This window comes from Helianthus annuus, chromosome 1 (genome assembly GCF_002127325.2).
Source record: "Helianthus annuus cultivar XRQ/B chromosome 1, HanXRQr2.0-SUNRISE, whole genome shotgun sequence".
NCBI classification, from domain to species: Eukaryota; Viridiplantae; Streptophyta; class Magnoliopsida; order Asterales; family Asteraceae; genus Helianthus; species Helianthus annuus.
The window spans coordinates 73,103,809-73,129,011 of record NC_035433.2 but is presented as its reverse complement, the minus strand read 5'-3'; the positions used below and the strand labels follow the sequence as shown (position 1 = coordinate 73,129,011).

Below are 25,203 nucleotides of genomic sequence, written 5' to 3'. Positions count from 1 at the left end.
TAACAGACCGGTAGACTTGAACCTTGTTCCTACATGACCTGATCAATTCGATCAGACACTCCCCATCTATTTTCATTGTTCAACTATTTAACAACACGGAAAAACCATTGTTCAATTCTTTGACAACATGAAAAACCAAAAACTCTGCCCTCCCATAGATCCGCCCATGAACCACTACTTGCTTATCTTAAAAAACCGTGCGACATATAATAAAGGAAATGTAAACTGAAAAATGCAAATAGAAGACATGGATACATCACATGATAACGTGGGATACATGGCTACATGCCATCACAACAAGGAAAAACACATGTGGAAACCAATTTTTTTTAACTTTTAAGGACGACTTATCGTTCCTATAGGTCTTTTTAACCCATGGGAACGACATATGGTATCACATCTTTTGTTTCTATAGGCCCCTCCCTACAGGATGGTCCCTATTGGTGTTGTCCCCGTAGATCAACTATTAGAGACCAAAAGTCGTCCCTATAGAGTTAAAAAAAAAAACCGGTTTAAAGTTTTCGATACCAAAAGTCGTTCCTATAGAGTTAAAATAAAAAAAATGGTTTAAACTTTTAGAGGCCAAAAGTCGTCCCTATAAAGTTAAAATAAAAAAATAAAAAAATTGGTTTAAAGTTTTAGAGACCAAAAGTCGTCCCTATAGAGTTAAAATAAAAAAATTGGTTTAAACTTTTAGAGATCAAAAGTCGTCCATATAAAGTTAAAATAAAAAAAATTGGTTTAAATGTATAGGGACGATATGTGGTTCCACCAAGTTCAAAATCATTTTTTTCTATTTTTTTCTATAGGGACAATATGTCGTCCCTACAGATTATTATTTTTAATGCGTTTTTTTACAATTATTAACCTGCTTTTTTAAACTGAATTTAAACATGAAATTTCAAAACTACATATTATACTAAAGATTCAAAATACAAAATATTCGTCATAGTTATCAAGTCCAAGCTTCAAAATAAACATTAGTTATCGAGTACAAACTTCAAATTAAAAGTTTAATGCAAATATCTAATTCTAATCATCATCTTCATCATCTTCGTCAACTTGACGCATTTTTCGTTTCAATTCATTAAGTCGGCATTGAAATTGTGCTTCCATTTGTTGCATTTGAAACGCATGTTGTTGTTGTAGTTCCATTATTGCTTGGTTTGAGAATGGTTGCACTTGCACTTGTTGTTGTTGTTGTTGTTGTCGCATTTCTTGTATTTCTTGTCGCATTTGTTGCATTTCTTCCAATTGTTGTTGTTGTCGTGGCGGGGGGTTTGAGCTCGATATTTCGTGGGTGACATTTTTAACAACACGACCAACACCGCGTACGTGCCCATTCCTATGACCCAAGGCACTTTTGAGTACCTCGAGTTCATCAACTGGTGAAGTATCATCCACATCTCTCAACACTCTAGCTAACTCGTCTTGAATTTTACCCTACATTAAAAGATACATTAGATTTTTTTACTAAAATTCGACAGCATAACTGCATTAAAATCGATAAAACTAACCTGTTCCATCATTAATAATAAAGAATAACAACTCATTTAGTAGAGAAGTTAAGGGGCATCGGTGATAAAACTAACCTGTTCCATCCTAAAAATTGTGTCCCTAAAATTGTTTTTTCTTGTAGTGCATGGCATGGAAGCAGGTACGTATCAATTGTCTAGCATAATGATTTGAATTTTTTGCAGAAATAAGTGGTCTAGACAAAAAAAGAGTGTTATTAGGTGAAGTAGAATTATGTTTTCAGATTTAGGTAGGTTGTGAATTGAAATAGCGACCTTGTATCATTTTACTGCAAAAAAATCAGAAGTTCTGCCAAAAGCTGCAAAGCATGTACAAGATCGCAGATTGAAACAGCGACCTTGTGAAGGTCGCTGTTTGAAGTACCAATCTTCCTAAAGGTCGCAGTTTGATGTACAAACCATGTGAAGGTCGCTGTTTCATGTACAAACCTTCTTAAAGGTTGCTGTTTCATGTACAAACGTTGTTAAAGGTCGCAGATTCATGTACAAACCTTTTTAAAGGTCGCAGTTTGATGTCACAAATCCATATAAGGTCGCTGTTTTGTCTCACAAGCCTATATAAGGTCTCTGTTTTGAACCACAACTTTATTAAAGGTTGCAGATTCATATGGCAAGCTTAATAAAGGTTGTTGTTTCATACTACAAAGTTTATGAAGCTCGCAGAATGATATTAAATGTGTTCTGAAAATCTAAATTTGTAACACAACTACACATAACAGATGCACACCAAATTCGTGTGTTGTGAACATACTGTGTTTGTTAAAAAAATATCTCAACTCCTTTGCTTTATGTTCATATGTAAATACTTCACTCTGTGCCTCAATTTTCGAATTCATGGTGTTTGCAGAATTTTTCTTACACTACAGTTGGATTCTCTTACACACAACTATTCAAATTAGCAGGTTTTATTTCATATCATGTGAGAGCTAGGGTCAAGTCATATCACCTTCACATTTACCACTCACATTTCATGCAGCAAATGGACAAAAACCTCAAACAGGCACCTATACACTACCATCCGAAAGCTGAATAAATTCTGCAAACTTTGTCGTTATTTACAAAGACTGTACATGAATCTGCGGACCTTTAATAAAGTTGCGAGACAAATCTGCGACCTTTAATAAAGTTGTGGTTCAAAACAGAGACCTTATATAGGCTTGGGAGACAAAACAGCGACCTTATATAGGCTTGGGAGACAAAACTGCGACCTTTAAAAAGGTTGTGACATGAATCTGCAACCTTTAACAAGGTTTGTACATGAATCTGCGACCTTTAGGAAGGTTGTGACATGAATCTGCGACCTTTAGGAAGGTTTGTACATCAAACTGCGACCTTTAGGAAGATTGGTACTTCAAACAGCGACCTTCACAAGGTCGCTGTTTCAATCTGCGATCTTGTACATGCTTTGCAGCTTTTGGCAGAACTTCTAATTTTTTGCAGTAAAATGGTAGAAGGTCGCTATTTCAATTCACAACCTACCTAAATCTGAAAACATATTTCAACTTCACCTAATAACACTCTTTTTTTGTCTAGACCACTCATTTCTGCAAAAAATTCTAATGATTTACCCTTTTTTCCATAAAAACTCATGCAACTAAAGTAAAATGACAATATATATTATCTAGTTTAACAACATGAAATACTCTTGTCAAAACATTTCATATCTTTATTACATGTTTCTCAAAACATAGATGTGGAATCAAGCCCCACAATAGCTTTACAAAGATTTCAAAACCTTTGACTTTGATTTTGCATTGTTGTCTTCTTTGTAGCACACATGATTGAATGGTTTTGCACTGCGATTCGGGAGAGATAACTCATGGCAAGCTTGGGGCACTTTAGATCCTTTATAAGCGTTACATACATACCTCATGAAATATCGGGTATTCTGCAACTCAAAACAAATTTGACAAATAACAACGTTATTACAAATTTAGAGACTTAAAGATAACACACAATGCTTACCTCTTTGAGTGGTTGTCCGTCCACTACGACCCATGGCACATACTCATGAGGAGGTTTAAGAGCGCTTATTTCATCCGCATATTGTAGCTCGAGCTGCATAATAGATGTATACATATATAACGCATCACGCGTAAGTTCAAAACACAACCCTTAAATAACTAGCCACGAAAACTAACCTTGTGTCCAAGTCCACTGGTGACACAACCAGTAACATCTTTTGGGTCTAACTTTAATTTCTGAAAACAAGTTTCCCACTCACTATACTTGTCATGTAAACTTAAACTCTCCACACAATAGATAAACCTGAAGTGGTCACCCTGCATTAATCAAGACTTTGTGTTAGATTTTAGAAACATAGAAATATTGATCATTTAACATTGTTGAATCTTACCACAGGCCATGCATTGATTGCACAAGCCTCAACAGTATTTAGCCTGCATTCCCATTCACCATGCTGCAACATGAAATCGATTATCTTAGTTAGCGATTTAGTATGTTTGTTTGTTTGAACCATGATGTTTAAGGATTAATCATTAATATATGCTATTAACAAAAGGTGAAAATTACTAACTTGACAAAGAATGGTGCCATTGGAACCAAGCTTAGCATTTCCATAGGGACTGAGCTTGAGATCAACGATATCAATAAGGCCGTTATCGAATATCTTGGATAGATGGAAGTTTAGGAAAATCGCACTAGCATCACACAGAGCTTCGTAGTATAAAGCCAGCTTCACTTTTTGTGCCGTAACTGGATGCACTAGAGTTGCAGATAAAGAGACAATTAGAAAAAGGAGAACAATAACATTTTTCGATCGGTAATCAAGATGGGCCTCCATGTTGATTACTACACTGTCACTGTAAGTGAAAAGTTGAAGACTCTAGTGTTTATTTATGCTCTTTATATACTGATTTTCGCTCCACATTAGTCTTCATATCATGTTTATTTACATTGCTGCCATTATGTGTTCATCTCGTTTATGGCATTTGCGTGGATAGATTAATGAACTACCAAAAGGGTGAAATCGTTCAGTTTCGTGATTTATAAAATATTAAAGTATCCTTTTTATAGACTAGGTTACAATATTCTCAATTTTTCAGTTAAGTTCATACTTAACATAGTATATGTAATTATTTAACAAATGTAACTTGTTGATTCTGCAACTTATATGGATTGCCGTCATTATGTATTTATCTCCTTTTTGGCTTTTTCGTGGATGTATTAATGAACTATCAAAAGGGTTAAGTGCTTGTTTTATAAAAAAATTTAAACATGTCCTATTTCTTGACTAGGCTACAAAAACGGTTAACTTAATTACGTGAGAATATTATATCAAGATAATTTATTGATTATGGAATGCAATTCTTGTGACAACACGCAATATGAAATACATTATCATGGTGTTAAATATGTTTTTTTTAATCACTGAGGTTATAACTTTATAGTCATATTGTATCAAACTTTCTTCCTATCAAAACATGGTTAAATTCATGTGACACGTGACTACGGAAATCACGTATCAACTTTTCACTCGTGTATCTTCCTCATGTGACCCTCGTATGACCCTTTAGTAGCACTTTGTTGATATGTCTGTCGTAACAACACATATAAGGGTCCCCAATATAAATCTGTACGTAAGTATGCCCAGGTTTCATCCATGACATATCACATGTGTACACAAGGCATGAGATTTATATTCACGTTATATAAACAATTATTAGTAGGTAATTGCCCGCACTTTGCGACGGGTTGAAAAGTTGATAAAAATAAGCAAGCCGTATGGATTGGTATAAAATATAAAATTTTGTTGTTAGGTTTTAAAAAGTGAAAAGCTTATGGTGTGTTATTAAAGTTTAATGCTACATGATACAGAAAAAACATTAATATTTACTACAAAAAAAAAAAAGAAACTGTAGGATTTGTCCATTGAGTTAGTTATGGCGTTTAATCAAGACAGTCAACGAGAAAAAAATCCAGGATATATTACTGCAGTTGGATAATTAGAAAACGGGGTGAAATTTATCAGAAATTTATTGAAATGCATATAAATTCTATAAGTCAGCTTCATTTAAATTAACCTAAACAACTACAATAGTAATAAAACACTTGTAAATCATATTTTAATGCATTAACTATTGATAAGTTTATAAGAACGAATTTCGGCTAGCTAGCACAAAAACGTACTTGTTATTACAGGTGGCAATTCCAGACACCGAAAATAAATGGGCGAGGGTTGGGTCTAAACGGGTCATGTTCTGGTTAATGGGTTGTATGTCAAGATTTGGGCTGAGTTTTTTAAAACGATAAAAATAATAGGTAAGCAATCCGGACATGAACTGTCAATTTGCCACCCCTAATGACCCATTACACAATCCGATTATTTGCCACCCCTAGTAACAAGATTGCGAAACTTTACAAGAATGAACTGATATAAATGATTCACAATTGATAGGAAATTGCATATACCAAAGCACACATAACAATATTAATTGCTTCTTTGTCCCTTTTTGAGAACTGAAGACCAATGCATAATCACTGAGTAGTTTTGCATAAGAAATATCTTAGCTAAAATAATGAACAAAGGGTGATTAGGATTGCACATCAACAATCATTAATCATAAAACAACATCAGGTAAATGCAAGTATATTAAACAAACAAACAAGAAATAAACTTAAATATGTGGAATGGTTTTGCATAAAAGTAACTAATCATTAGACAGAATGTTAGATAACTCATTTCACTAGAATAAAAGTTAAGCATGCATAAGCAAAGAAAAAGTAAAAGCAGCTTAATTACCAATCTATTTGTAATGAAAGAATCTAAGCTAAGGAGTAGTAGTAGGCATTGTGATTACGTTTAAACCAATCAATGAACATGAAAAAAAAGCGTGTCCACATGAGACAAAAAATTTCATATATATCTGTCGTACCATATTAAGAGCTGCTTCATAAAAATGGCACCCTGGCTTAAATAATAAATAATGATGTAGCTGTCACAAACATACTACAAAAATACTAAAAAAAATCTTTACTATAGAAATAACTAACCTGTGATAGCAAATGCACCCAGCTGATGCGTGTTATAACGGACTCCCAATATTTGATTATGTCATGTACATTAGTAAAAAATAAGTAACTATTACCGATTAAGAGTTAAAGGAAATTATATATGTCATTAAATTATTTTTCAAATGCTTATTTTTTTTCAAACTCGTCATTCTTTGATGTTAATCAGCTATTGTTGAGTTATTATATTACAGATCTCCTTCTTCAATCTCATATTTTGTATTTCCATTAGTTTGAAGGCAATCACCCACTCAAGGCCTCGAGCAGTTGTCATGCACCGCTAAAAGGTGTTAGTAAATCAAGTTCTTTCTTGCTCTCCATTTGCTCTTTACACATGTTTTGATGGCGTTAGTTTTATCGCTTTAGATAGTGGTTAAATTTAGTATACTTATTCTAACATATCACTAACTAACCGTTTCCCGTGGTCCATTTGACCCATATTGACTTGTCCATATTATGCACCCGCTGACGAAAAATTCTGGATCTGCCACTGGTCGGTAGGATTTCCACCAGCGTGGAGAACATATGTGGGTGACGTGACACGTTCTGAGTGGACATGCGTAATAGCCGTTGTGTGTCAACCGGTAAGGTTTTTTTTTTAAAGTTACTTTTTAAAAATAAATAACTTCCTTTATATATACAGGGTCGGGATTTAGAGAAAACGGTAGAAAGTGTGAGAACGGTGAGAACGCTTATCGATCGTCCGATCAAAACAATCTATGGACTAGATTGGCGCGGTGGCGTTTTCGTAAATAACATCAATTTTATTATGTGGACGCGCTTCATTAAGAATAAAAGGGTCTTTTGACTTCTCCACACAAAACGCCATCTTATGAAATAACACCCCAAAAACAAAAATCACAGACCATACCCAGTAAAAACGTCATTATATATAAAACGCCAAACTTAATTAGGGTAAAATCCCGCCTAAGAAAAACCGCCAAAAAAACCTATATATACAACATCTCAGACCTTCAATAAAAAACACACACAAAAATCCAAACACCATATTTCATATATCTCATTCGCCTTAGAAACGCCAAAAAACCCAAACATCAAAAACCTTCTAACCCAAAACGTTTTTTTGAAATTCAGTTTGGTTGTCTGTAAAGATTTCGCTCAATGAAATGGACAAAATCCTTAAGAGAGGATGTTGTACATTTCATTGAGTAAAATCTTATTGACTAATCCTCAACTTCCATCCAATTTATAACGCCAAAACATACAAAAACATTATTGAGCTTTGTTGTCAATAAAGTTTAGCTGTATGGGGTGGACAACATGTCAGTTATCTTTCTTAACAGAGGATTAACAATGTTGTCCATCTCATACAGCAAAACATTATTGATTTTAGCATGATCAAAATTTGACGTTTAAGATGCTCTTATTTCATGGCATTCTTTTTATAGGTAAAACGCCAAAAAAGTTAAAAAATCAAACATTGTTCATTGTGAAATTCAAGATTGTTGGCTGAAAAAGGGTCTAAACTCAATAACATTTTGCTGCATGAGATGGACAAATCTTCAAGAAAAAGATGCTGATGTCAGACTGTGTGCTTCCAAACAGCGACACATAAAACTACTTGAAAAACAAAAAAACAAAATGAATCATATGAAAGTCGAACCAGCCAGTTAACATGATTCAAAAAAGAAGAAAGAGACTGGTGACAGTGAAGATTTCAAAGATCAATTGTTTATGTATTTTTTTTTATTTTCCTTTTCAGTTGATTGTTATATAATAAAAACGCCATAGATAATAAAAACGCCAAAACAACCAAATTGTTTGTTTAAACGATATCATCCCGTTAAACGCCACCAAAAACTCCCAAACTATAATAAAATTACTTTGAAAAACTATTATAAAAAACAAAAAATAAAATAAAAAATAAAAAACAAACTTGAAAATGTAACTAGAAACAAAAAATACAAATCAGTAATACTGAAGATAGGGAAAATTTATTATATTAGAATCTAAAACGCCAAACTTGAAAGATAGGACGTGTTACAGACTTCAGAGATAAAGCTTATCAAAAACAATAATTACAAACAGTAACTGAAAAGACGAATACTTTATTATAATAATGCACCGCCTAACTTAGGCGCCAAAAAGACATCCTATAAGATGATACGTCTCAGCAACTTCTATATTATCAAATAAAAAAAAAAACAAATGCCAATACTACTAAATACCACTCATTGAAAAACGCCAAAAAAAATCAAAGATGGGTAATATGCTTTCTTGGATATTCATAATTGTTCTTCGTGAAGTTTCACTGAATGAATTATTATCAGAAGAGAGTAACTCCGAAAGATTTTGCTGCATGAGATGGACAAAAATTTAAGAAAAAGATACTGATGCCAGCCATATGGCATTTTGTATTTTTTGTTCTTGAAGAAAGTTTGGATGACGAGAAGAGATCAATGACAATGAAGAGTGGGTTGATTATAAAGATGAAGATCAATATAAAGAAAAAGCGAAAAAACTCACTCACACGACATAGATCTATGCCCCCAAACATTCACAAAAAAAGCCAGATCAAACAGACGAGCAGGCAAAAATATCAAACCAATGGGTTTGTTAAGTTTTACATAAAACGCCATATATTTGGTGACAGTTCTAGTACTATTAAAGAAGAGAGAGACTGATGACAGTGAAGATTGGGAAGAGAGATCCGGTTAGGATTTTTAATTTATTTTCTTCGCTTGTATTTTTTTTCCTTTGGTTGAAATATAATATAACAATAGTAAAACGCCAAGATAACACAAACGCCAAAATGTTTATAAAAAAAATAATAGAACAATGGGCCATCTTGTTTAAAACGCCTTGGAAAACCCCATTCAAATAGATAATGGCATACGATTTGAATAAATTGCCATAAGCGCCAAAATGTTAATACAATGAAACCATTAAACGCCATTAAATATTGAATTTGGTTAACGCCAAAAATCTTAAAAACCAACAATATTGAGAAAAGCGGAACTGGAAAAGAAGAAGAAGAAGAAAGGACAAAAAAGCCCCTCCGCCCTTTTCTAAGCGGCGTGACACGTGTTAGGCCAGAAAGCATTCTCACCGTTCTCACAATTTTGAGCGTTTTCTCCTGATCCCGTTTCTATATATACAACCCCATTCTTCCTTTTTTTTACAAACACTCATAATTTATCTAAATTTCTCCCAACTTTCTACTCATTTCCACTTCAAAAATTTCAAAAAAAAAAATGGCAACGATTCCGTGGACCAAAGAAGAGGACATCGCGTTGTGTGAATCGTGGGTAGAAACGCTTACTTACTACACGCCTCATAATCGCTCAGGGGGGGGGGGTGTCCGTTTGGGGGCGTATTTTCCAGACCCAAATTGTGGATGCACATTCTTCACGTTCTAGGACTATCTGTTGGATGGTGAAAGATTTGAGACGGTGCACAACGCGGTGGAAAATGAGGATGGTAGCCTTGCGGAAGACGACATCTTACAAGTGGGTTTTTTTGCAGAAATCGTGCTGTTATGGAAAAACTTTTCACAAATAATGCCATGCTCAAAAAAAATCCACAAGTAATGCTATCTCTGTTGCAAATGGTGATTTTTCTTAAGAAGTAGACTTTGCCAGGAATGTTGCAGGGAATTTCAGCTTTAATCATTGGTTTCAGATAATCATTGGTACATCTCCATTAACAATGGCGATTTCTAGTAAAGTCTGGTACACATGCCATTATCAATGGCGATTTCTGAAGATGTAGCCATTCAAAATGGCGATTTCTGGTACTTTCTGGTACACACTGGCGATTTCTAAAGATGTAGCCATAAATGACTGATGACAAGTTATTGACATAAATTTCCTACCATTTCGAAAAATAACTCCTCATACTTTGTTATTTACGTGTATATATAACCCATTCAAAAAACTAAAGTCCAAAGCCCTGACATTAATTTGCAGAAATCTTCATTGTGAATTGAGTGTGTACCAGAAATCTCCATTGTAAATGGAGTGCGTACCAGAAAGTACCAGAAAACGCCATTTCGAATGGCTACATCTTCAGAAATCACCATTAATAATGGCATGTGTACCAGGCTTTATCTGAAATCGCCATTCACAATGGAGGTGTTGTCACGACCCGCGACTCGGCTTTATCCGTTTCAGGAGCCGCGGACAGAAACCCGTGGTATTTATATTTAATTTGGTAGCGGAAATTTTAACAGCATCTTTTAACTGAAAATGCCCGATTATTTATTTCACATTTTCGGGATAAACCCCATAATTTACAATAAAGGAATTTCTCGGGGAAATTCCCTGTTTACAAAAAACATGTTTATTTATTTATTAAGCCACATTCTTCAAGCTGGTTGTGCTACGCGGCACGTTTCCCTGATTCACAGTAAATCACCTGAAACATGTTTAAAAAGATTTTTATCAGCGGGGAAATACTGGCGAGTCATTCAATTTGCACAAAACACACATTGTTACACCTTTCAGAAGTATCAATACCGTCACATGAATCGTAAATGCATGAATGTGATGTACCAAAAAATCCGCGGTTCCTAATGGAATAGGTAACAAAGCTACCTTGCCACCCACTGCTACTAAATCACCGCCCCCCCAAGTTAAACTGGTGCTTGCTGTTGCACCAGGAGCCGTTGCACCAGGTGCTAAAGCGTGGGTGTTTTGTATCCATTGAGCAAAGACGGGTTGTAATTGGATAGCGGTATCTGAAAACATATCTTGAGGACGCCCTAAAGCGCTCATGGTATCATTATGAATATACAAACCAAAACTGTGAAAGCCTAGAAATATACGTACAGCATTAAGGGTTTTTATATTTGCCCCTATCTTATAATTAGCTGGTTCAGCTGTCACTCGACCGAATCTATGACTCTGGACATAATTAGGCCCGCCCACCTAAAGTGATAAATCGTTAGTAGTAATGTGCACAAAAACCCCCACATACTGCCAGTAATTAAAGATAAGCAAAGACTTAATCACTGCAAAGTGTAACTGGAAAACATTTAGGGTTTTGTAAAGCAATTTGATAAAAATAGAATGACTCACATTGCAAGTTTAGTTGGACAGAACTTTGCCTACTGATTTAGCCTTGTAACCTAGTTAAATAACAATGCACACGAAACTAGGTCAGTAACTTAATACAGCTTTTACGATAAACTCACGAAATCAAAACCCTCACGATGAATGACAAAGTATAGCCCCGATTCGGGCAGCACTTAAACATCCATCGGATCGGTTTCAATCGATCGGAAATTGTATCGTAGTAGTGATCGAGTTATTACCCTGTTGTCGCAGCAGAGGTTCGTGACTGTGTGTGTTTTTAGAACGGAAAAGTGTATAACTCAACGTACGAAACGAATTTTTATGTCGAAACAAGACAGCCATGCAAGTGCCAAACCCCTGCATTATATACTGAAATTTGGTCCCCCTCGCGTGGCGCGCCAGACCCACCTGGTCCTGGCGCGTGGCGCGACGGCTACCCCTTTAGGGTAGGGTAGCCTCGTGTCTTGTATAGCCTAAATGAGTCAACAAACTCGAAAACTACGTGTTTTGAATCCGTTTTAAACGGATAATGTCAATTAGGGGATACCCCCCTTGAGTTTTAGGGGGGCCTGATCCTAGTTTCGATTGTTCTGAAAATTATGGGTCATGCCAAACTACTTGGGGGTCTCAATTAGAGTTTCCTAATGGACATTAATAAAATAAGAAATTGTAATTTTGGCGAGAGTTGTTACAGGTGTACCTAAAATCGCCATTCATAATAGATTTTTGTACAATATTCCAATGATTAAAGCTGAAATTCCCTACAACATTCCTGGCAAAACCTACTTCTTAAGAAAAATCACCATTTGCAATGGAGATAGCATTACTTGTGAAATTTTTTTGAGCATGCATTATTTGTGAAAAGTTTTTTCCTAACAGCACTATTTCTGCAAAAAAAAAAAAAAAAACTCCTTACAAGTCGCCCTCATCAACTATAAGCACGCCTACAAACGTGACTTCAAACAAGTTTCGGCGTGGCTAAAAATTAAGTTTTTTGTTTAATCATGTTTAGGTTTAACGTTTACTTTTAATCATGTAGTATTTTTTTTTAAGTTTATTCCGTGTGTTTTTTTTATTTCGTTTTTAACTTATGTTATATTTCTTTTAATTATGTAATTTTTTTTAAATTATGTAATGTTTTTTAATGTTATTTTTTTAATTATTATTAATGTTAATTTTAGATTATATAGAATTTATAAAATTTTGAATAACCAAATAATAATAATAAAACGTGTGTCACGTTGAAGGGGTATGGTCCCAAAAAGCCGTGCAGACCATTCAGGTCGCGCGCTATACCATACTCCTTACTCAAAAAACTGATTAATCCATAGACTCGCGTGGGCTACTTACATAGAGCCTGAGCCTCGCGCAAGACCCAAACAAGAGATAACATAAGTTTTTACACTTAGTATTCTGAATAAGAGCACTCAACTCCTACAACCTTGTGCGCGATAGTTACGTGCACAACAAGGGTCGCGCAAGAGTTACGGTGCAGGGCCACTTCAGAAAGTACCAAAGGTACGAGTGGCAGAAGAATGAGCCAATCAGCGTCCACCCGACTGTGCTCTATCATGCTCCACGACTAACAGTTGTGCAGGAAACAGAGAGTACACAAGGACGCCTACGTGGAACCAATTAGGGGGCGGCGACAACTGCCCCATGATCTCCACTCACCTGCTGATGGCAGAAGGACAGCAAGGCCGACAACTCGGACACGTGGTTCCAATCAAGGTGCGCCAGCACCGAAGAGCTTCTAGAAACCATTAACGGTCGATACCTGTGAGACAAAGAGGATATTCCTTGTTGTAGCCTTCCGGCCCAAGGCCCGTCAGCCCATCTCCTCCTACACCACTCCGGCTATAAATAGGGACCTCCATACTCAAATTAAACATTCTGTTCTCTCTACTCTCACTCTTAACACACACTTAATTTCCTCAAAGCAATTACTTATTCTCACGTCGGAGTCTGGTTAAGAGGGAAACCCCCATATTCCCCTCTTAACGAGCTAACGGTGTTGCTGTTTTGCAGGAAGATTGGATCACATTGGAGCTTAGGAAAGATTAAGAAGATTAACCCTAATGTTTGAAACATAAACCCTACTAATAACCTAAAATTAGTTACGTGTTTTTTCACACGTGTTGAATAACGTCACCCTTTCACGCCCCGTCCCACTCCTCCTGTTTTTGCATCATGCCACTTTTCTGACGCGTGCTGACGCGTCGTCTACATATTGCACAGCGCCCACTTTTCGAGCCCCCCGGTATAGTGTTAGTTGTGATTATTAAGATGAGTTGGCCATCCTTTAAGTATAATTATTTGGTGATATTCGACCAAATATTTTATATTAATTCTCTGTAAGTTAAACAAGTTAAGTCGAGTCACAATCTCTATCTATTGAAATTCTCTGTAAGTTAAACAAGTTAAGCCGAGTCACAAACTCAACACGTTACTTATTCCAAAAGTAAAAAAAAATGGTTATTATACAACATTTGTTATTTTTCAATAAATTGTTGTTTTTGATTATCGTATATCGGAACAATACATTCAAAATTTTGTAAAACTTTAAATCTTAAAAAAATATAAGAGTAAAACAAAATATGTCCTTTATAATTTATAAACATTAAAATAACAAAAATAAATAAATAAAAAACAAAGCAACTTGAGTATTATTGAACCTTGAACGGGTAGAATGCTGCTACCACTAGGGGAAGAGCTCAATTCTCTTTAAAACTCCAATTCACAACATGTATATAATTAAAGATGGAGATGGTGGTATTGTCCATATTGAACACCATCTTTAATCTTTAATAATACTAGTAATTTTACCCGTCGTGCGTTGCGGCGGCGTAAAAAATGTACAATTCGAATGAAGCATATTATATTTGACCAAACCCGTTTTTAAACAAAATTATGAGACTTACTTTTTAAAAGAACACGATGTGCGATTAAAAAAAAAGTAAACTATAACATTGAGATTTACTTTTGTTAGTATATTAATGTTTTGCACGGGTCGTATGAGTTGGTGTTGTCAAATTATACTGACTGTATGACCATTTCACTTGTCACACGACCTGTATGATGACAACCTTGTGTATGTATATCAATTATAAAAAAAAACACCTTAAGACTTTTGTTAGTATATCAATTATAAAAAAAAGGCTGAATAGAGAGCATTGAGATGCGAGACCTTTCCATTCATGCTGTTGAAACCATACATCTAACTTCTATTAAGAAAACAAAGTTTTTATATCTGGAGGTCACCATTTTCATAAATCACACCTCAGTTTGCACCACACAAAATAAAATTAAAGATAGAGAAAGAGAGAGAGCCAGAGGTGGTCTATGATGACTGGCCATCCTCCGTTAGTGACGGTAGATATCAATCGAGTGAGGTGTATGGTGACTTCACCAGATTCGAACAAATGTCTTCTCTGGCGGTCGGAATCGGATTATCTTCTCCAGCTGCACGGAGGGTGGTAAATGACGTCATCATCGTCGCCGGTTGTAGTAGTATATGAAAAACGACGAAGACGTGACATCGGTTTTGGTAACGGCGGTGGCTTGGTGGGTGGTGTCCTCTGGTGCAGAAGGTGCGGCGATGGATGAGAGGAGAGGTAGTACCGGGCAGGAAGAGTGGACGTGAAGTGATGCAGACTTGCAGAGGGACCGAAACAAACTATAAACAAACCTGTAGGGTCTAGGAGTAAAAATAAGGAGGGACTAAACATGACATTGACACCGACATTTGTCTTTAATACTTATAGATAGATAATATATATATATACATGCACACACGTATATAACGGATGGTTGCACTTTGAAACATGTTAGATTGCAGGGTCCTAACGTGTTTGTTGGTAACAAGTGTCGCATTTGTTTGTAAGAAGTAGCGGGTCAGATTACATTACAGAGTAATGCATTGTTGGCAATTAGGCCAAGGGGTGTGGATCCCTTTCCCCACCTCACCACCTTCCCCTTCCCCTATTAAGGGGTGCGGTCTCCCCATTCATCATCTTCCAATAATATTAAGAAAGAGACAGAGAGAATAGTTGTTCGGGGAGCTCAGGGAAGAATAACCGTGGCACCGAAATATCTTTAGGGGGCGGTGTTTCCCTTGGCCACGTCACCTCCCCAAAGCTTTCCCCCATCCCACACCCCCTTGGCCTTAGGGTTGTAAAGGAACTGAAGCAAACGGAACCTTGTTAATGTTCATTCTTAGCATTAAACTTGTTCACGAACACGTATTCAACGAAATTTCTGTTCGTTCATTAAGGAATTAACTTGTTGACGAACGGTTCGAAAACATAAACGGACATATACCATTTAAAAAACATTCTTAATCTCAAGCATTAAACACAACTACCTTGTTAAACACTTGATAAAATAATCATAAAGATAATTATCCAAAAATAAAGGCCCAACTTAGACATAATAATCATAAACATAATTATCCCAAATTAATGCTTCAAATATCCAAGTTTCTAATGACCGAACATAAACTAAACAAAACAAAGGACCATGAGTGGCCTAAACGATAATAAACAAGCATATTATTGATAGTTCACGAACATAGTTAAACAAATGCGACCTTTGTTCGTGTTCGTCCTTTAATTAGTCGAACGGTTTGTCAAACGTTTGGTTCGTTATGTAACGGGTGGTAAAGGGTCAGATCGCAGGTTTGATTTTGTTGGTAACAACTGACATCACATTTGCGGATTATGTAGTGTTGGCGATACATCAGAATGTATGTGTACATGTACAAAACTCCTGCAGCATCGCGCAGCCTAACTCTCTAGTTAAATCCTAATACAAGTAAATTGATGAATAAATAAAATACAAGATCTAGAATTATTAATGCTAAATCAATTAAATTAATAAACAAAAAAATTAAAGATATTTTGATGTGCTTTCATAATTTCATACTTTAGACCAAAAAGTTCAGCTTGCCTAAATTTTATGCCGGACTGCTGGAAAGTAACTAGACCATATGCCACTATTTGAAGTACTCATATTCTTTAATTATTTTATTTTTTTCTCACATCTTCTTTCCAAACAACAAATATGGAGCTGTATCCTTCGTATAATGATGGATGAAGACTGTCTTCACTTTGCTATGGTTGCAAAACATGAAGGGTCACATTAAAAGGAAGAGAAGGTCGAAAAAATAACGGATGCAGGCCTTCTGCAAAAATATAATGAGAAGATAGATAGCCGGAGGGCCAATGGACCCCTCGTACCCTCTCTAGTTTCGTGGGTGGTCAAGAGAATTTAAAGACCATGTCGGTAGCCTCGGTGATGGATTCCAATTTCTTTTTGGTTGTTTTGTCGTCTATAAGCATTAACACGCCTCAGTTTTTATGATTGATGAAGAAAATAAACATGCTAATGACATGTTTGAGAATGTCAAAGATCTTCAAGCTAAAACAACAATTAATTCGTCAAATAACTTGGTCATAATCAAATACGGTGTTGTAACAACTTTATCATGTTCTACACTGTCATTGAATGTGATTTAGGCAATTCAACTATATATACAACTCTGATAAAAGGTTAACAATATAATTTAATTTGGTATTTGCTATCCTAGTAAAAAATTTTACCATGTTAGTGTACATATTTGTTTCCTGTGCACATAAATAATATTCAACTATTAGAATTCTTAAAAGTAAATAACAGCAAGCAGATTGCCACAATGTATAATTATCTTAAAAAAATAACTTTTTTTAACTTTTATGCCAGATTTTTTCAGCCCATCTTCAAGTCACAAATTTGAAATGAAACCCCAAATTGAGTGATTTTTTTATCCGGTTAATCAGATCATTTGTTTTATCAACTGACTAAGCCTATTGAGTTGAAATCTGCTTGAGCCATTTGGTGTTTTCTTATTTAAATATTCTTTTTGGCAGAAAAATAAAATAACAAGAAATAAAATATAACAAAACCAAATTAAATAATAAAAAACAACTCCAACCAGAGTAATAAAAACAAATAACAGTCTGTATGCAAATATGCATCAACCTGACACCCAAACTCCAACCAGATGCAGAAAATACCATCTGTAAAATCCATATATCTATACCCAACCCAGACTCTTATAACGCCCAAATTGGAACACAAACTGACCGACCCGACCCGTAACCATCACACAAACCAAAAAACCCAAACCCAATAGACTGACTCCACTCCTGGATGAAAAGCGCATCCTTACTCTTTCTTCTCGGAATCAGCTGGTTTGACTTCGTCAACCTTTTCAGCCGCATCCTCTTTGACTTCCTTGACTTCAACTTTCTCTTCCTCCTTTTTCTCTTCATCCTTTTTATCTTCAACACTTAACTTCTCAAGAAGACCAGCAGCATTTGTAGCATCTTTGTTCTCTTCCTTGCCTTTTTGAGACTCGGCCACTTCTTGAAACGTTTCCATAAACTTTTTGCAATCTGTAATTCAAAAAATAACAAAACAAATTACACAAAATATACAATATAAAACAAAATAAAGAACAATTCAAGATCGACTACAAACGCATGTTATAAACTAATGCAAAACAGAGGGATGATCAGCATTGAAACTGTGATCATGTGCAAGAAGTGGGATGGAAAATGAGACGTAGCAACGAGGGACATAAATATTGGGAGAAGTCTAAGTTAGCATTCAATGTTAGAATGCAACCCACGCCTTTTGTTACAACCCGACACCAAGATACAGAATACACAATGGTGTGTTGTTTGATATCGAAGAGGTTGCGAATGTCACAATGTCATAACTTTAACAAGGACAGGGGCCCTCTTCATGTTTTACCAACATCTACTTCCCATCACCAAATCTTGCTCAGACCTTTTACTTGCAACATCATTTCAATCCCAGTTTAGAAGATTAAATTTACCAAACACAAAGTATTTAAAAAACACATCAAAAGAGAACAACAATTTCAAAATAGTAGACGTAAAAACATAGGATCAGTGTTGCAAAAATCGAGATTCGGTAGGCTACCGATTGGATTTCAACTAATCAAACCAAATAATCAGCGGAGGTCAAAGTCGGTCCTAATATTTCCTAATCGGTTCAAGTCAGTACCTTGGTTTTAACTCAATCCATGAACTAACATGTTAATGTTTGAACTTTTAAGTACTTGATTTGCTATGTGTAAGTTTAATTGTTTATGTTTAAAATATACTATATTAACTTTGATGTATTTATGTTAACTTTTAAAGTATTATATTCATACAAAATTTAAAAATTACATATAAAATTTCCAATCCGGTTAATCCCTATTAATCGCCGGTCGGTACCCCATCGCCCGACTAGGACCTTCATAGGATTATTAATCTATTGTATTTATCAAACTAACAATCAAACACCTAACTTAAACTCACAAACACAGCTAAACAATACAAATCAAAAACTCAAAACACTATACAAAACCAAAAGCAAACTTACTCTCAACTGAAGCAAATCTGATACAAAACAGTTCATCCTTAAGTTCACCATCAGCAAAATCAGCAGCATGCCACACACATGACTTATCATTACCAGCATGCTCTTGAACAGACATAGTAGGAATAACTACAACATAACAACAACAACAACAACAACAACAAATTCAAATCAGATGCATAAAAACTTAGAAGCATTACAACTAACACAAGCATATAACTACACTATTCAACAATACCTAAATGATTAGCACAGATCTTTAGGGTTTTCGATTGACGCATAACCAAACGAACTTTTTCAGTCTTCTTATGCTTCAAAAACCTAACCGATCCAGCACCTCGTTCCTTCCACTGGTTTCCATCTTTATCAAACCGATACAACTTCGCTTTACTAAATCATATCATAATCAAAAGGTTAGAAACAATATTCGAAACAGTAAACTGGAAAACAAATAAAACTAGCATAAAAACTAGATCTGGAGTAGGATATTATTACAGATCTAGAATAGCGTCTTCGTCTTCTTCACCGGTACTGACGGCGACTTCTTCAAGCTTGATGATCGGAGCGACCTGAGCTCCGGTGTCTTCTTCTTCGGCGGCGGTGGTTTCCTCCTCCTCCTTGTGGTCTGGATCGTTGCTGGCCATTGGATTGAGAAGAGAGAGGATGATTAAGATGTGGATTGAACGGTGGAGAGAGAATGAGATCGGCGGTTATGGAGGAAACGGCGGCCAGATGTGTTGAGGGTTATGAGTGAATGAGGTGAAGGGGTTTTTGTATTATGAATTGGGCTTTGTTGGAAGCTTTGGGCCTTGGGGTGGTTTGGTTGAAATTGGTACATGGATACAAATACAATACAACCGGTTCCTAACCCGACCCGTTTACACTGCCAAGCCAGTTTGAGCCGAATTGGTTTTAACCCGACCCAAACTGGCAGTTTGTATAGCGGTTCCCCTTCTTGTCACCTAAACGGGTTTTAACCTGATCCAAAAAAAAAAAAAATTAAATACCGGTTATGGGTACCGGTTTAGGACTCAAACTGGTTTCAACCCGACCTAAACCGATTTGAATAGGGTTTGAATATTTTTCACCCAAACCAGTTTATGGCCCGAGTTGTCTTATCCTCAAACTGGTTTTGACCAAAGCTGACTAAACTGATTCGATTTATGATACAAACAGGTTTGGAAAAAAAAAAAGTGGTTTGTGCACCCCCCCTCCCCCCCCCCCCCCCCCGATATTAGTTTGGTTCAAGTCTAGTCAGGGGAGTAGGTTAGAAGGGGTCGGGGGGAGAGAACGACCCCCCGAACTTTTCGCTCAGTAGTATTATGTATGTAGCTTTTGTATAAATTTTTTTGTTATATACGTTGTCGACCCCCCGGTTCTGTAAAATTTTTGAGTATATACGTTTTCGACCCCCCCTCCCCCGTCGGAAATCTCAAGTTTCGCCACTGGTTATAGTGTCACTTTTGGGAAGTAGTAAATTTCATTTGTAGTTTATAGTTAGTATAGTCAATCGGTTTGATACTATTGGATCGTGTTTATTATTATATTGATTAACATGAATGGTTTTGTGTAGTTTGTATGTGAATATATTGTTGTTTGTGGGTTCTAGGTATGGCTTACATGTTGTGTGTTGGTTATAATAACGTAGAATATTATAATTGCTTAATTACTCAAATTTGTAATACTAGTAGGTTATAGGTTTAGGTGATCATGATCTATAGCAACTTAGCAAGTGCCTCTATTTAAAATATAGATATTGTATGAAGATTACTAGAAATGTTAAGAGTGCTATAGGATGATTTGTATTCATTGGATTCCTCTCAAGTACAACATTCACGCGTGGCGAGCAAAGATGCATCGGTTGCCAACTAGAATTGAGTTAGAAAAAAAAAGGAACATTAGCGTCGGGAATACGGCTTATGTCATGTGTGACGAAGCATGCAACTCGGTTAATCACATATTCACAATTTGCTCTAATGCTATGGAAGTTTGGTGGAGGATTGGATTATGGTGTAACCTTGTGCCTATCATCGCCTTCGACATTCAAGATTTGCTAAGCCAATACAAATCTACTTATTTATTTATTTATCAATCTCATAATAATTATAAGCAACAAATTAATGATAATATATTTCTTAAAACTATTTGTTAATATTTATTTATTCAACCCCATGTAATACACAGGGTTATAACCTAGTGTTTTAACAAATGAAACCCACTAGTCACATCTGGACCCCTCCTGTTTTTAGTTATGAGATATAATACTTATTAAATATTGTATGTGATAAGATCATAAATATTATTTATGATACAACTGAAATTTTCTAGTACAAACACGTTATTTAGGTAGTTCATAAAAAAGGGCAAGACGTCTGAGTTTGGGCCAACACGATGACCGGATAATAACATGCATTTTGGACCCACAAGCCCACAACTCGATGACCGGATAATAACATGCATACCTATATTTTGGACCCACAACCAACGAAATAAATGGAATGCAAGCTCGTACATATGGATTAAATGGAATATAAATATATAAACGTTAGAGAACCACTTAACTCTTTATCTACTTCTTTTTTTATCAGTAAACAATTTGTTTTGTAAATAACAATATGGCATGATAATTCGATTTGATGATCTAACGATCTAAAAAATTACAAGTGTTGATCTTGAGGACAGGTAGCAATATATGTAGTTATGTAAATAACAATATGGCATGTAATTGACCTTAAAAACATGTCCAGGAGTTGTTCCCAAACATTCGTTAGTTCTTCGAAAGATCTCAAACTTCCGCGTCAAAGAAAAATGTTGTCGGGACTAGTAGTACAAGGTCAAATAGACACAATGGGGAAGTCGTCAGATGCAATTGTTTTGTTGTAGCTAGATTATCGTTTTTTCAAATACAAGAAATTACTCGTATTAAAAGATTTTTGGTATATATGTAATATCATGTAAAGTTAGCAATTTAGCAATCATCCACTTTAGTTGATACAATTTGGATTCTACACTTGTAACGCCATCACCGCGAATACAAGAAACCCCTTTCATCCCCCATCGCACCACCACCACCATGCACCCCATTTTATCCCTTTCACTAACAGTTAATGTCAACATGCACCGCCACAAACAAACCATCACCCACACCAGTGGCGGCCCTAGAAATTATTTGCTGGGGGTGCGGATGAGGTATTCAATTGTGACAACTCTAAAAATTACAGGTATTCGTACAATTAATTTATATTTAATTAGTGCTTAATTACTGTGCTTGATTACAATTACGCACAAACTGCTTTCTGTTTTCTGATACATACATATTCATGCATCATACCTTATTACTGTCACTTCATTTATTACACACAAAACAATAGTGACAAACTTGATGCACAAAAGCACAGTTAGCCCAGTGAGCGGATAACCCAGAAAACATGCTGACATTGCCAGCACTAGACAGACATTGTTTTGAGGCCAGTATGAGCCGAGAATAGATTACTACACTAGTAGGGAGTGTAGGGAGGTGAGGATCATAAAACTGCGTCACTAGGTGATAGTTATAGTGACCAGAAGTGCCTAAAACATATTTTAATTACAAAATTATGCACTACATACAAAAATTCAGCTTTTAACAAAGCTATTAAAGAGCAAAAACTTGATAAAATAGTCCTAGATATTTTCCAAAGTGTTGGGAATTAATTGTGACACTAAAAACAATATAAAAGACGCTTTAAAGCTTTACTTGACACTTAAAAGGATCAATATCCAACCGAACAACCGGACTTTACCCGGAACATAAAAATATTACCAAAAACATTGTTCTTACTTTTCTGAGCTAGTTAGGGTCCCCGAACACCCTAACACCCGTTATATTATAACACACATATTATACGCTAACTAAATGCTTAAATCTTAACCAAGTCTTGTAACTAGATCATCACACCCCAACCCATACCCCCCCCCCTCATTCAAACGGTTCTCCAAGGGTGGGGCCATACCTTCATTTCTTGATTATTTTATTTAGTGATGTTGGAAATCAAGATGGCACATTACATGGAGGATAATGAGGAGATTGGATTATAAATAAACTCATAAGTTAAGCATTCTCTCACTTCAAGCCACCAACCAAACAAACTCTCCTCCTTCTTTCTTGCTTATGATCGGCCGAAACCAAGGAGCACCACCACCACCATTTTTGCTTCTTGCTCAATCATTTTACATACATACAAGTGTGCAAGGGATCATACAAGGAGGCTCGGTGCACTCGGAAACTCAAGAACCTCTCTATATTTCTTTTATCCACCTTGTTTACACCTTGTTTCTTCCCTAGCCTCGAGCTAGTAGTAAGTGCCTCTAAACACCATCTTGTTCTTGTTTAAAGTGGTTAATAAGTGATTTAACGGTTAAAAATCAAGAACACATAAGATCATAACTTAAAGTCTTGAAAATAAGATGAATATGTTGGATAAAGAGTAACTAGTGGTGTAAATCATGAAAATCTTGGTTAGTTGTGATTATTTTATGTTGTTTGTTGCTAGTAGTGGGATGGATCATCATCTAACCATACTAGATCATGTTCAAGAACACGAACTAGTAGTATGTTAGTGTAAAAGATGATGAACTCTTCCACTCATGAAACATGAACTTGTGTAAATATAATTTTTCTTGTAAAATAAGGTTCTAAACTAGTAGATCTAAAGATCTACAAGTGGTTTTTCAACCAAGTGAAAGATGCTAGTCTTGTTAAAAACCCGGACCTTACATAAACTAAAGGCATTTTAGTAACTAAACAAGTGTGTAAACACTTGTGTAACAATGAAATTTCATAAGGAAATATTTTTGAAAATCTTGACAAGAAGTTGTTAAACTTCAAGTTCTTTAAAAGTAAAGTTTTTAAGAAACTAATGTTATCTTTAAAGATGACAAGATCTACTAAATATGTTAGAAGGTTACTACATATTTTTACAAGACTTACAAGTTCATGAGTTTGCAATTTATACTTATTTTGACAAGTTTGATGTTTAAATGATGTATGTTGATGATTGATAAATTGTTTGGTTGAATTTTGAAAAGAAAATGATACGCTTGTAAGCGTGGCCACCTCCAGTTACAAAGGAAACTCTGGCGAATTTTTCCAAAAATATAACACTTAGAAATGTTTTTGTGACAAGTGTTTATAAATATATTTTTAACTTGTTTTTCCAAATAAACTTCGCCATGATTTTTATTACAAAATTACCAAGTGTCGGATGTGGAGTTTTCATAAATAGAACTTGTTAAATATATATTTAGAATATACATTTCATAGTAAAACGCATGTGTGATTATGTGATTATTTTGTGAACTAGATATTACCCTAAAAATAATATAACTCGAAAACATCATGAAACTACGACTCCAAAATAATACCAGCGCTCTCACAAATAAATATTTAAGTTACACCGGTATTGTTGTTACAACGCAAACTTTAAAATGTAACTTATGTATATTTCGGAAAATACTCTCACACGTATATTTTGATAAGTATTATTTTGGAGATTGTATGAGGTAAAATATAATATTTTTAGGAAAAATATGTATATTTTGGAAATAAAATATTTTAGACTAGTGATTAAAATATATTTTTCAAGTGAGACTTAAAAATATATTTTTCGGAATTATAACGTATACGCATATTTTGGTAAGATATTATTTTGGAAACTGTAGAAATAGAAATATGTTATTTTTGGGAAAAATACATATATTTTGGAAATACGTTATTTTTGGACAAATGAGTTGAACATATTTCCCAAGTGGGAGATAAAAATATATTTTCCTAGTATATTTAGAAGATATATAATTTTTGAGAAAAATATATATTTTCTGGAACGATACATGATTAAACAAAATAAGGTTTATTTATATATTTAAGTGAGACTTGAAATATATGGTTTTGGATATATATATATATATATATATATATATATATATATATATATATATATATATATTGGGAATATATTAACATATCTTTATTTAAGAACACCGAAATACAACGCCATTACGTGCCAAGATATACAAATACGAATACTTGAAAAGTATTAATACAGAAGCACTGTATAAATAATTATTTCAAAACTAAATACAATTATTATAACTTGGAATAATACCAGAATCATAACTCAAAAACATACATA

General features: G+C 35.1%; 3 protein-coding genes across 3 annotated transcripts; all 3 read right to left on the bottom strand.

Annotated features, from left to right (window-relative positions):
• Window positions 1-1,032: 1,032 nt before the first annotated feature.
• On the bottom strand, window positions 1,033-1,526 carry LOC110910029 (transcription factor asR4-like). Its single transcript, XM_022154771.1, has 2 exons — window positions 1,518-1,526; window positions 1,033-1,443 (listed from the first exon to the last, which is right to left on the bottom strand). The coding sequence occupies exons 1-2, from the start codon at window positions 1,524-1,526 to the stop codon at window positions 1,033-1,035; spliced, it is 420 nt and encodes a 139-aa protein (XP_022010463.1).
• Window positions 1,527-3,177: 1,651 nt separating this feature from the next.
• On the bottom strand, window positions 3,178-4,355 carry LOC110937069 (gamma-interferon-responsive lysosomal thiol protein). Its single transcript, XM_022179480.2, has 5 exons — window positions 4,072-4,355; window positions 3,892-3,954; window positions 3,677-3,817; window positions 3,501-3,593; window positions 3,178-3,423 (listed from the first exon to the last, which is right to left on the bottom strand). Exons 1-5 carry the CDS (start codon window positions 4,336-4,338, stop codon window positions 3,253-3,255), a joined length of 735 nt encoding a protein of 244 aa, XP_022035172.1. The 5' UTR covers window positions 4,339-4,355; the 3' UTR covers window positions 3,178-3,252.
• Window positions 4,356-17,530: 13,175 nt separating this feature from the next.
• Window positions 17,531-19,796, bottom strand: LOC110869119 (ran-binding protein 1 homolog a). Its single transcript, XM_022118411.2, has 4 exons — window positions 19,529-19,796; window positions 19,272-19,423; window positions 19,037-19,162; window positions 17,531-18,036 (listed from the first exon to the last, which is right to left on the bottom strand). Exons 1-4 carry the CDS (start codon window positions 19,675-19,677, stop codon window positions 17,807-17,809), a joined length of 657 nt encoding a protein of 218 aa, XP_021974103.1. The 5' UTR covers window positions 19,678-19,796; the 3' UTR covers window positions 17,531-17,806.
• Window positions 19,797-25,203: the final 5,407 nt, after the last annotated feature.